At 38.7% G+C, this 12,606-nt stretch overlaps 1 protein-coding gene across 1 annotated transcript in view; it reads left to right on the top strand.

The window, feature by feature from the left end:
- LOC129282659 (mucin-2-like) overlaps positions 1–12,606 on the top strand; it is a 38,862-nt gene that overhangs the window by 21,822 nt on the left and 4,434 nt on the right. The window contains exons 9-17 of the mRNA XM_064095567.1: positions 46–142; positions 1,899–2,165; positions 2,730–2,938; positions 3,337–3,529; positions 6,199–6,314; positions 7,206–8,922; positions 9,428–9,650; positions 10,174–10,431; positions 11,664–11,843. Coding sequence (XP_063951637.1) covers positions 46–142; positions 1,899–2,165; positions 2,730–2,938; positions 3,337–3,529; positions 6,199–6,314; positions 7,206–8,922; positions 9,428–9,650; positions 10,174–10,431; positions 11,664–11,843 — 3,260 coding nt within the window. The remainder of the gene's footprint in view (positions 1–45; positions 143–1,898; positions 2,166–2,729; positions 2,939–3,336; positions 3,530–6,198; positions 6,315–7,205; positions 8,923–9,427; positions 9,651–10,173; positions 10,432–11,663; positions 11,844–12,606) is intronic.

The following is a 12,606-nucleotide window of genomic DNA, read 5'->3' as shown; positions in this document are numbered from 1 at the left end:
ATTAAAATATCAAACCTCATCCATCCCTGTCCTTTGTTTAATCAGATTCGGTACAACATACAGAGACGTGGAGACATTGTTCAGGTAGCTTGTTCCGCAGCGTCTGAAGAAGGCACTCAGTATCTACAAGACACGTCTCAAGGTAATATTGAAGTTAGGACTAGTGGTTAGATCCTCTTGACTTTGAATCATAAGGTTACAGGTTCATATCCCTTTGACAGTACAAACTTCCTTCAGTGACAATGTTTTGTTGGTTAAGTCCATTAGACTTTGAATCGTAAAGTTAGGGTTCCAAACTTTCATTAGAACTCATTCATTCTTATTACTTAATTTCCATTGGACCAGTCAAATCGAAGCATGGATGGCAATTGCAAAATGCAAAATTATCAAGTCAAACAGATGTAATATTTTCGCTAGAAGAGCTTGTTATTGTTGATTTATTGTGTAAGTTATTGTATCCCCCGAACAGAGTTCGGAGGATACTATGGATTGGCCTCGTCGCGCCGCCGCTGCGTCCACCGCCGCAGAGATTTCCTTGTGAGCGCTCTATCAGCTGCATTTCTTCTCCGATCATCTTCAAATTTAGCATGAAGGTTGAGTATGGTATAGCGAAGCCGCCTATTGATTTTGCTGTGGGCGGAGACATCGTTGCCATGGTAACGAGTTTTTGTGGAAATAGCAGAGATATCCTTGTGAGCACTCTACCAGCTGCATTTCTTCTCCGATCATCTTAAAATGTAATATGAAGGTCCATTATGGTGAAGCAAAGCCGCGTATTCATTTTGGTGTGGGCGGAGACTTCGTTGCCATGGTAACAATAGTTTTTGAGGAAATAGCAGAGATGTCCTTGTGAGTGTTCTACCAGCAGCATTTCTTCTCCGATCATCTTCAAATGTGGCATGAAGGTCCATCAAGCAAAGCCGCCTATTGATTTTGGTGTGGGCGGAGACATCGTTGCCATGGTAACAAAGAGTTTTTGTGGAAATAGCAGAGATTTCCTTGTGAGTTCTCTACTGGCTGCATTTGTTCTCCAATTATCTTCAAATTTTTCATGAAGGTCCATTGTGGTAAAGCAAAGCCGCCTAATGATTTTGAAGTGGGTGGAGACATGGTTGCCATGGTAACGATATTTTTGTGGAAAATTTGGTAAAACCTGTAACTTCTGCCTTTTTTCCAGTTTGTCATAACAGTTGGCACACAGAAGCAATATTAGGTGAAGCGAAGATGCCTATCATTTTTGGTGGGGGGTCTTAGGGTTAGGTTTACAAAATATATCCAGATTACTCTATAATTGTATTCCCCAACAGGTGATACATGTACTTTAGGTTCTGCAGAGTCACGCTGCTACGTCATATTATTGTCATCAAGTTTGGTACCCACAGGCAAAATGTGGGCAGGGTCATTGTCGCCATGACAATTGCATTTATTTGTCAAATTTCTGTGTGAGCTCTATTGACTATATATCGCAATGACTGATGACGCGTGGGTTTGGGGGATACATGTGCTCGGCCGCGCGACCCGCTGAGCAACTCTAGTTTATTATGCATTCATGCTTTGCAGGCAAACCAGAACCCCATTAAACTAGGGTGAATACATATATACAAAGATATATCTGTATAGTGCTTGGAGACATCAATTCATTTAAAGTGCAGTATTAAAGCAAGATTGTTTTAATGTTATTATGATTATATTATTGTGATAATTATCATTTGTCATCATCACCATTGTCATCAGCTTGACATATTCATCATTATTATTCATGATTTTCCAGGAAAACAATTTTTGTCAGCCTCTCCTTTTTCAATGATCTTTACATAAGTATTTTCCTGGGTGCTGGATTTGGTCATCAAAAAAATAACTGTTTAATAGTTAATCACTTTTTAATTTTTTTTCTTCAGGAGAGGCAGCAATCTTTCAGCAAGAGACCAGCTCTGTCACCCTCATCCCCTCTGTCTCCTCGATCGATGATCCCCGCATCACAGTGTTCCTGGTCCTGGGGGCGGTCCTGACCTCTGGAGAAGGCACCATCACCTATGCTTGCTATGTGGATCCCGTCATGTCCTATGAGCAGGGGCTTGAGCTTGCTGCTAGTCCTACGTGCGAGACACCAGATGATGTCTTCCAACGACCTACCCCGCCTCCAGTTGTGACGACTGTAACTGCAGGTAGGTCTGTAATGAATCTAGGGTGTTAATTCATCTGGGAAGCATTCCATTTTCGTCTTTGTTTTTTCCAAATTGTCCGTCCATCCTTCCAGCTTTCACATCATCAGGGGGAGATGGGTTGCTTCACTTATGAGTAAAGTCTATCTTGATTGAAATAATATCAATTTTATGTTGGATTTTAAGTTTTTGATGATATTTGATTGGTCTGTAGATGCTTAAATGTTGTCAAGATAAATAAAAACCTTCAGTTCTTAAATAAGTTTAAGATCACTTTGAAATAAGAATATGGTAATACGGTGTTGAAAAATTATTCTCTCAAGGGGCGAATTTGTGTGCGTGTGTTATGAGATGCACACATGTGCATTTTTTTGTTTTATTCAGTTTATTTATTTTTTTTGGGGTGGGTGTATGTGTGAAAAAAAAATGTATCAAGAGAGCCATACACACACACGTAATTAGAAATAAAAGAGAAGATTCCACCACCTGCAGTCAATGTATCAGCATATATAAGTTAGTCTCTGTGTATTGATGATATGAACCACGGAATACTTCATTTCCTACCAGCTATGACAGCAACCACTGACAACAGCACTGCAAATGTGACCACACCCACTACGCCAGCTGTCCAGACCACCCCTTCCACTGCCGCCCCCACCACTGCAGCCCCTACCACGCCCACCTCGGCCCCTGCTACCAGCACTCCAGCACCAACCAGGAGGACTAATCAGACCACGACGCCTTGGCGATTGGAAAAATCAGAGGTAGCATTTCAGGTAAGTATTCTCATCTTCTGCATGTACCTCCATGCTTTATACATAATTCTCACTGTCGTTGGCCAAGTTATTAGTCTGGTATGCCTAGATGTTGTAAGTTAGGTATCAAAGATGCAAAAGACTTGAAAGAAAATACATCCCGAGTGCCTTGTCAGGTGCTTTGCTAGTTGCAAAAATAATGCAGAGGATGTCAATTATTCTCATCCTTTTAAGGGGCAGCCATTTAGACTTAAGGATTTGATTCATATAACATTCATCTACCCATGGACAGATTACATCAAGAAACTCACCTATATCTTGCTCAATGTTTGGGGCTTCTTTGTTGCGGAATCAAATGTATTTTCCTTATGGATTGACCGTCATGAAAAAATGTATTCAATACTTTTCTCATTGTTTAGGAAGGAGATATTTTCAAAGAGCTTACTTTGAACCTCGAATCCTCCACACCTACATTCAACGGAGCCATACTGGTGTCGTGCTGCGCCCCTCAAGACATTAACTCCAATGCCAAGTACATTAATACCTCCACTGCTATGGTCTTCTATGCAAATGTTCAGGAGCCTAGAGCTGTTAACTTTACAACAGGAACAGGTACGTGAAATTTGAAGTTAGAAGGCTTGTCTTTGTGGGGGGGGGGGGTGAGGCGGAAAGGGGGCTCAGGATATCAACTCCAATATATATTATGTCAATACTCCCACTGAATTTGTCTGCAATTCAATTTGCTCCGGAGCCTACAGTTGTCTCTTGGGATTGAAACAAATATATATTTTATGAAAGATTTTTTTTTTCTAAAAAGGGGAATGGACAGGGTAAAGGGTATCGGGACATCAGTTCCTACATAAGATTCATTTACCCTTTCTCTTTATTTATCCTTGTTTATCTCCAGCTATGCAGGGCTCCACACTAACCCATTTTTTCTACTGGTCCAACCTATTCATGTCGGACCAGTAGATACCCAGTTTTTCAAATTTTTACTGGTCCGAACCTAAAATCTACTGGTCCCAAAAAATAAAGAAAACATTAAAAAAAGGCGCAAGTTTATTTTTCTAGCCTTTCGTCCCCCCCCCCCCCCAAATAAAATGAAGGAATGAAGGACAAAAAGAAAGCAAGACAGAAACAAAGAAAGAAAGAAAAGAATAAAAGAAAGGAAGGAAGGAAGAAAAAAAGAAAAGGTAAAGAAAGGATAGATGTGAAGGAAGGAAAAAAAGAAAGAACTAAAGGAAAGGAAGGAAGGAATAAAGAAGGAACAAAAATAAAGAAAGAAAGAAAGAAAAGAAAAAAAGAAATGAAGGAAAGAAATGAAGCAAGCAATACAGAAAGAAAGAACAAATCCAGTAAGTAGTAAAGGAAAGAAAGAAGAAGCAATTAAAAAAGAAAGGGTAAAAGGAGAGATGGAAAGAATGACAAAATAAAGAAAGAGAGGAAGGAAGGATTGAAAGAAGGAAGAAAGGAATTAAGGAAGAAATAAAGGAAATGTAAAATGATAGATAGAAGTAAAGAAATAAATGAAGGGAAGGAAAGAAGCAAGCAATATAAAAAAAAAGAGAAAAGAATAGATGAAAGGAAGAAAAAAAGAAAGACTGAGAGACAAACAAAGGAAGGAATGAAATAATAAAGGAGAGAAAGGAAGCAAGCAGTCAAAAAAAGGAAAGGTAAAAGGATAGATTTAACAAAGGGAAAAAGGAAAGAACAAGACATATATAAGAAAGGAAGGAATGAATGTAAGAAAGAGAGAAAGGGTTGGAAGAAGGAAGAAATAAAAAACAACAAGAAAGGGTAAATAAATGATGGATGGAAGGAAGAAAGAAACAAAGAAAGTAACAAAGAATGAAGGAAAGAAAAGGGTAAAAAGAAGGAAAGAAAGGAATGAGAGAAGAGATGAATATAGGATGGATGGACTCAAGAATTAAAGAAAGAAAAATATCAAAAAGAAAGAAAGGAAGGAAGGAAGGAAGAAAGAAAGAAAGGAAGAAAGAAAGAAAGAAAGAAAAAAGAAATAGAGAAAAATATTTTTAAAAGGAAAGAAAGAACAAATTAAAGAAAAAAGGGAAATTAAAAAAGAAAGACAGTAACAAAAAAATTGAAAGAAAAGAGGGAAGAAACAAAGAAAGATGGAAAAGAAAGAAGGAAAGAAAGATAGGAAGAAAGCTAAAACTATCATCAAATAATTTATCGGTTTCTTTTTGGCTCAATTAAAAAAGCTACGAAAGAAAGTCAGAAACCAAGTGTATCAACACACACATAAATGCATATGTGGGGCTATTATGTATTCAGAAGATATCACCCGAAACCCGATCTGTTTGAACCAAAACAGAAGTGAAAATTTCTCCTTTTACTGCTTACAAATGACAGAGTTACTCCAATTTTTAGGAAATATGGACTTATAAGAGCCTTTCATGAGTATGAACCGTGAATTTTTACAGTTCTGTGAGAGATTTCTGCCAGAGTTTAGCCAAGCTTCGTTCGCGCAGCCAGTAGAGAATTTACCACGTGGGTTGTGTGGCTGGCTATATGACACTGTATGCTACTCTAGTGTGTGTATTCTGTGTGTGAATGACATAATTTAACGGGGGGAAATAGTTTGCAGTGAATTTGACCATTTCTGGAAAAGTTATTGGCCCAACAGTGGATTTTATTAGTGGTCATTAAATCTTGCTATTTTTTGAAAAATTACTGGCCCAAAAATGATATTTTTTACTGGTCATGTCGGACCAGTAAATCTTCCTATTTCTGAAAATCTACTGGCCCGACAGCGATTTTTACCGGTCTGGGACCGTCGGACCGCCGCTAGTGTCGAGCCCTGCGCTATGCCTCCTCCTTCTGGGTGGTGCACTACTTATGTCTGGTGACCCTTTCTTGAAAATTCCTATAACAATGACATGTAACCGTATTTGCCTTTGATAAGGCCGCACCCCGACTTTGCTTGATTTTCTCATCCACAAATAGCGCGGCCTTTATGCCAGCGAATACAGTACCCCAGACCCTCCTGGTCTTAAGGACATGGGAGTGCATTGAATTTTCCATTCAGATGATTGTTATTATGAAAATTTAAATGTTTATCTGATTAAGTCAAAATGATTGAAAACCTGATTCAGCACACAAAAATAAGGTTACCAGTCATAAGTAGTAAATTTATTTGTAACTTCCTAACAGCTTCATGAAACATTCATGGCTTTATGAACTGCATTCATTTAACCTGTCTGGTAGTAAATACACAATGATAGTTATGGCACTTATGGTCATTCTTTCGCTTTTTACAGACCAAGCTGATCGTTTCTCAGAGACTGCATTCCCCAACCCAGCCTATGTCGACCTTTCACCTTGCCCTTGTGATCTGACCTCTGGTCACTGTGATGGAGACTGCTGCTGTGATCAGGTTGGTCATTACTAATCAGTTATCAAAAGTATATTCAAATAACCTTATTTTTAGTATACAGAGCTGTATTAGCCAAGCAGTTATTGATGTATCAAGATATTCATGATGCTGTGTTGAGGTTACATATTAGACTTCTTCTGGTAGGGTAGCCATACCCTTCTAGTGACGCATTCTGACTCCACCGACATACCTGCCCTGCCCTCCCCTCAGGGTATTCTCACCCATGATGTACAGCAAACTTCCACTATTTGTTGCTTAAAGACTTCAATTTCCATATAGAATTATCAGATATTGTTGATTTTACACTAAGACAAGAGAAGATATGCCTTGTAGTTTGTAAGAAGCACAATGTTCTACTTTCACCAACAGTTTTTTTCACCAGTGGAATAATCAACTACGGGTTGTTGAAAAAGATCAGTCCTTTTAAGAAGGATTTGAAACATTATGATAATGGGTTTTGAAATCTCTCAAACTACAGGAAGAAAATTAACATACTAAGCATGTAGCTGTCTGTTGTGCCATTTCCACTTTGGGTTAAAAGAAAAATCCTCTCAATAGTGGTAAATCCTGAAACATTACAATGTCACAATTATATTACGATCTTATCCAAGGAAATTAATTGTAAAGAATTTTTCTATTTCCAAAGCAGATCATATCACTAAAGATTTGATGATAAACAATATAACGTATGAGAAACTTATGAACAGCTTTATTCATCACTTCCTAAAGGGGAAATGAATAATGTGTTTTGAAATATACCAGGCTGTATTTTTTTTATAAACCCCTATCTTTATAGAAAATATATGACAAACTTATTAAGATTATTCTAATAGAAAGTTTTAAAGTATTTTGATCGATTTATCTTTTGTCCATTTTTTTTGTCATTGGCAGGACTGCAACGAAGCAGACATTTTGGTATTCACCTGCTATGAGGAAATGGAAGAATATCCAGTTACTATCTATGATTGTAACAGCACAGATCTGTACAGAGAAGACTGGTCACCTCTTCTTTGTGTCCAAACATCCAATTCCCCGTACCTGGGACTGTATCACAGCACTGTCGCAGCCATCCGAGATATTGCAACATTCAATGCTGCTAAGGCAAGCAGTTTGACTAGCCGGGACACCAGCTATCAGGATTCTGGCCTTCGGTCTTTGGAATACCAAAGCGTTGATAACTCCAAGTACAACAATGGGGATCCAGTAGAGCTCCTGTACAATGAGGAGGTGAGAGGATTCCTTGCACTGCCGCAGATGACACTGGATGGAGAATGCCTGTGGACATCCCCTGTGAAGTTTCAAGAGGATTTGACAACGCACTGCACCTTGATGCCTGATCAGAGGCTTTGTCAGCAGTTCTCGCCATTCAGTGCCCTAATGTTTCTGCGGTCATCCACAGAATCTTACCCTCCTTGCCCGAAGGAACCCAAGGTAGCTGGTCGCTTTGGTCAAGCAACGGAAGCACCAGCAGATATAGAGTACTATTGCCTTGAGGATGTCTCGGACTACCTTTCAGAACAGTCTGTTGATCAGAACCTGTTTGATCTCTATGAGAGCTCTTTGTTTGCAGAGCACCAGAATGATACCAGTGAGGGGAAGATCCCAAAGCGGTGTTTGTGGGATGATGGTTATACCCAACCTCCAGTTCCATCCTACAATAATGATACGAAACTCTGCTCTAATTCAGTGGTCAGCACAAGCTACGAGATGTTCTGGCGTGGAGGAGAGATTGTTCGCATTGAAGGTCAGGTGATTCTTGGTGCTGTGCCACTTATTCAAGATCTCTCGATTGGTATAGAAGAAGTAGAGGAGTTTGTCTCCCCACCCCCGTCAACAATTCAACCAACTGAAGAACCTCTGTTGACTTCTATTATAGTAACCGAAGAGCTGAACAGTGTCACTGTCATTACCGATGTTACTGAAGTCTTTGAAACTGCCATAACTGAGCTGACAGATGGAACAGACAATATGACTATGTTTATGTTAGAGGAAGAGGATAACGTGACAACAGCTCAACCGAGCACAATCACAACTCTAGCTATGACATTACAGGTAACTACTTCATCTACAACACAAGCCGGTTTGACACCACCTACAACGCCATCTGTAACCACCCCGCAGTCGGTCACCACACCTGGTGCGGTCACCACACCAGTCATCTCAGTTACTCCTTCAAACATAACAGACAACACCACTATGGGTGTTGACAATGTCAATGTAACTACGGATATGACCACTGAGGTACCTGGCACAACGCCTTTACCTCCTGACCCAGTCAATACCATGCCTCTCAACATCACTCTAAGATTCTCAACCACATTCACCTATCTTCCAGAGACTCTTGTCGACCCCCTGACAGGCCAGAATGTAGAACCCCCAGAAGCTTTTGAGAGATCAGGAAACCCTGGGTACATCGTTGGTAAACCTCTACTGACCGGGGTGATGTTGCAGACTCCTCTAGTCTTACCAACTGATCCAGGACCGCCAGTCAATTGTACAGAGTTTCCCACAAACCCAAGCTGTATTGAGGTACCTGAGAATGAAACTGTATATGTCTTTGACAGTGTGGATACATTGCCTTCCAACCAACTGCAAGTTTTCACTCCAGGTGAGTTTGCTTTAAATCTGATAAACCAAAAGTTTATTCTTTGTCTGGTTTTTCACTGGTGATAAACAGAAACAGGCTTTAAAATTGAGTGGTGGGATAGTGACTTGCCTTGGAAAAGCGTTTTGGCAATTTTTACAGTGTCTGCTCCAAATAATTTATAAATTTATTCTATGGCAACTTTGGTTATTATAGGAAACAAATAAGTGATTTTTAATATTTTGATATTCTTTTATTATTTGTTATATTTTGTAGATACATTATCTTGCGTGGGGACTTGATAGCTTGATAGTACTTACATGTATTTATTAAATATTTGATTAATTAATTTCCACTTAGAAATACATAAATAATTAATTTCCCATTATTTGGGGAATTCAGGGGGGGGGGGGTGAAATACCAACAAATGAGGAGGCAAAGCCACCAATCTGCCAAGCTGATTTTGAGGCATACTGTTTATTTCAAAATTATGCTTGACAGATGATAAATATCATGTGATTCATTCCAGGTGATGGAAGCCTTTGCGCCCTTTCCTCCACATCAACCTTGACCTTTGGGGAGGACCTGGTGTCTGGGTGCATCCTTCGAATGGGCCAGTCAGAGCTCCAGAACTGTTCCATCTTGGCAGCGTACATGGAGGAACAACTGAGGGCACTGGTGCCAGCAGATCGGATCGGAAAGAGAGGAAACTCTAGCGTTCTGGTGGAGGATGATTGGGCTGAAATTTTCAAGTAAGATTCTGACTACATTATTAAAAACGTCATAAAACTTGAAAAACTTTATTATGTTTCATAACCTACTATATTTTTTAAGTTGTGCATGACTGAACAAAACTTCAATATGAAGTGAATGTCAAATGTTTATTATGTATAAGCTATTGTTAAAATATGCAGGTTTATATTACAGTTCATGGTGTTATTGGTCACTCTTGATGCAAATATTGGTGGTGGGGGGGTACACCAGCGATGAAGATAAACATATCAGGGTTGGAGATACTTTTAACCTTAATAGTCCAGGTGGATGTTTTATATAGCTGTTTGTAAGTTACTAGGAACTAATTCAATGCGAATGGAAATCTGATGTGTATCACTTTACCACAACTTATGAACTTATGAACCGCTTTATGAAACACCTCCAGGCATCCTAATTGCCTTAGAAGACATAATTTTAATGTGAACATTCCTTTCAAAACTGTTGAATATTTATTCTGCCAAAGTGAGAGTAATATCATCATTTATCACTCTCTCTTGTTAGCCCCAATGATCATCCGTTCGACCCTCCAACCACCATGCCACCAACTACAGAGGCACCCCTTGAGACCACACCCGCCCCCCTTACAACACGCTTCCCTGCACAGCGTTACATTGATCCAGAACCCCCTGTTGATGCATTGGAACAACTCACGAGCAGGTGCAGTGGTATACCTACCAGTATGAACTTGGAAGTGCTCATTGCGGAGGCGGGGGTGTACAGTGGAGTGCCACAGTATGAGGTGCTGGCAGCCAGAGTTCAGTAAGGAATAGAACTGGGGGTTGTTTTGTAAAGCTGTGTAGAAGTTTTTTGTACATAACTCGACACATGACTGGAATATGTTCTGGGTGATATATCGGAATGTCCATTGTTTTGATTCCAATCAGCTTAATTTGAAATCTGTTTTTTAATGTAGATTACACTTTAGCTGTTACAAGCATCTAAATCAAAAGTTTAGAGGAATGCAGTCTCTCTTTGTTGAAATGACTGAGAAAATTTGGGTCATGGTGTATAATTCAACATTCATTCGACAGTCATGTGTAAAGTACTCTGTACAGGAAACTCATGGACAGCTTTATTCTTCACCATCTTGGTGTATTCTTAAGCTCTCATTGAAGTCTACCAGATAGCTCTAGCTTTTAACTCTTTAGCTTACAGTGCTAAAGGATGTTGCTAGTTCCAAGTTTCTTCCTAATCATGAACAATAATTAGATGTTTATATTTTGAATGCCTACAATTTTTGTTCACTAACTTTTGTACAAATATGCTGTGCAGAAAAGTTGTAGAAAATTCACTACCCCATCAAATGGTACCAAATATTACCACTTGGTGTTATGTCATGTATAAACTTTATTGTGATAAAAAAACTGTGCTGCCCCTTACACCTTAACATTTTTTCTCATTTGGTAGCTATTTATTCATATATATATATATATATAAAGAAAGGTTGTGTTAAAAGAGTGAAATAATCATTCTTTTCTCTATATTTAGGAAAATATGACAAATGATCCACCGCAAAGAATTTACCTTTAAGTGCTTTCCCATTCAAAATATGATAAACAAGGTGCAGTTCCATACAGGCTTATCTGTGTGCAATACTTGTGTGCTTCAATTGAATCGTTTTTGGTGGCACAATGATAGATATTTTTTTCTCACAGTATGCTGGATACCAGAGCCATGACCTTCAATAGGCTTTCAATTGATTTAGATAAATCTTGGTTACAAGCAAGCTACTGACATCATATTCTTCATTTTGAATTCTTGTTTATTTTGTTAGTAAACCAATGGCACATAGGCAAAGGGAATGTCATCTGTTGAAAGCAATTAGCTCAGATTTATTATGGAAAGCCAGTAATGTCATAATCTATCACATTCCAGATGACGAATTATGATCCTGAAATCAATTGAAATTAATTTCAGAATCAATCATCAGTCATGCATATCATAGGATGGAGCCGAATTCTTCCTAATCTTTTTTATTCTTCATCTTTTAGGTACAGTACTTCGACAGTGACCTTGACCTGTTCAGGGTCACTTGGTGCAAGTTGCATCCTTGAAGGTAGACCCGTTGTATCCGATCCCGCAGGAAATAGCACAATCGTCCAATCGTTCCCAGTCTACAGCACAGTCAAATATACAACCGTCCCTGCTGTAGACCCAGAACCTGTTATTTTGTAAGGACCTTTCTTTTATTTGTTGTAAATTTTTTCACACCAGTTATGCTATTTATCATTATTATAATTATTTTGATTTATTACTAACTTATTGTTATCATCTTCCTCCTCCTCCCTCTTTTTCTTGTGACTGGCATCGTCCTAATTATCATAATCATTAGTAGTGATGGCAGCATCATTATTATCCTTTTAAACTCAACTAAACAAAAAGCCAGAACTTTGGCTAATCCAGGTAACGAAATTTGGATCTATATTCTTCACTCCAAATAGACTTTTACTTGGTGACTACAATTCAGTGCATTTGTATTGTTTGTGATTACCCTGTTAATGCAATCAAACCACTTGAATGTTTTTGTGCCATTTTACCATACTTCTCACAAATACCTGCTCAAATTTATGAATTTTCCAAGGCTCCTTTTCACCATAGTGTGCTTGTTGAATGTAAATGCTTATATTCATTGTTGCATGACAATTAATTCAAACACTGCATTATCTCTGATCATAATGTACATGTATTTCAAACTGACATGAAAACGGTACAACGTTCCGTTCGATGGACTGAATAAATACAGGTAACTTTTCCTGAGTCTAATCAGTTTTCATAACAAAAATCTGTTCAACTGAGGGGAAATTCAACTTGGAAGAGATGTATAGCACATGTTTTGGATAATCTGGGGACCGTGAAACCAAGCTTAGCAATGATCATAGTACATTTTTCTGTGATTAATTGCATTGACTACAATGTACAATCGGCCATTAAAAT

This window comes from Lytechinus pictus, chromosome 2 (assembly GCF_037042905.1).
Source record: "Lytechinus pictus isolate F3 Inbred chromosome 2, Lp3.0, whole genome shotgun sequence".
NCBI lineage: Eukaryota > Metazoa > Echinodermata > Echinoidea > Temnopleuroida > Toxopneustidae > Lytechinus > Lytechinus pictus.
This window is presented reverse-complemented; position numbering and strand designations above follow the sequence as displayed.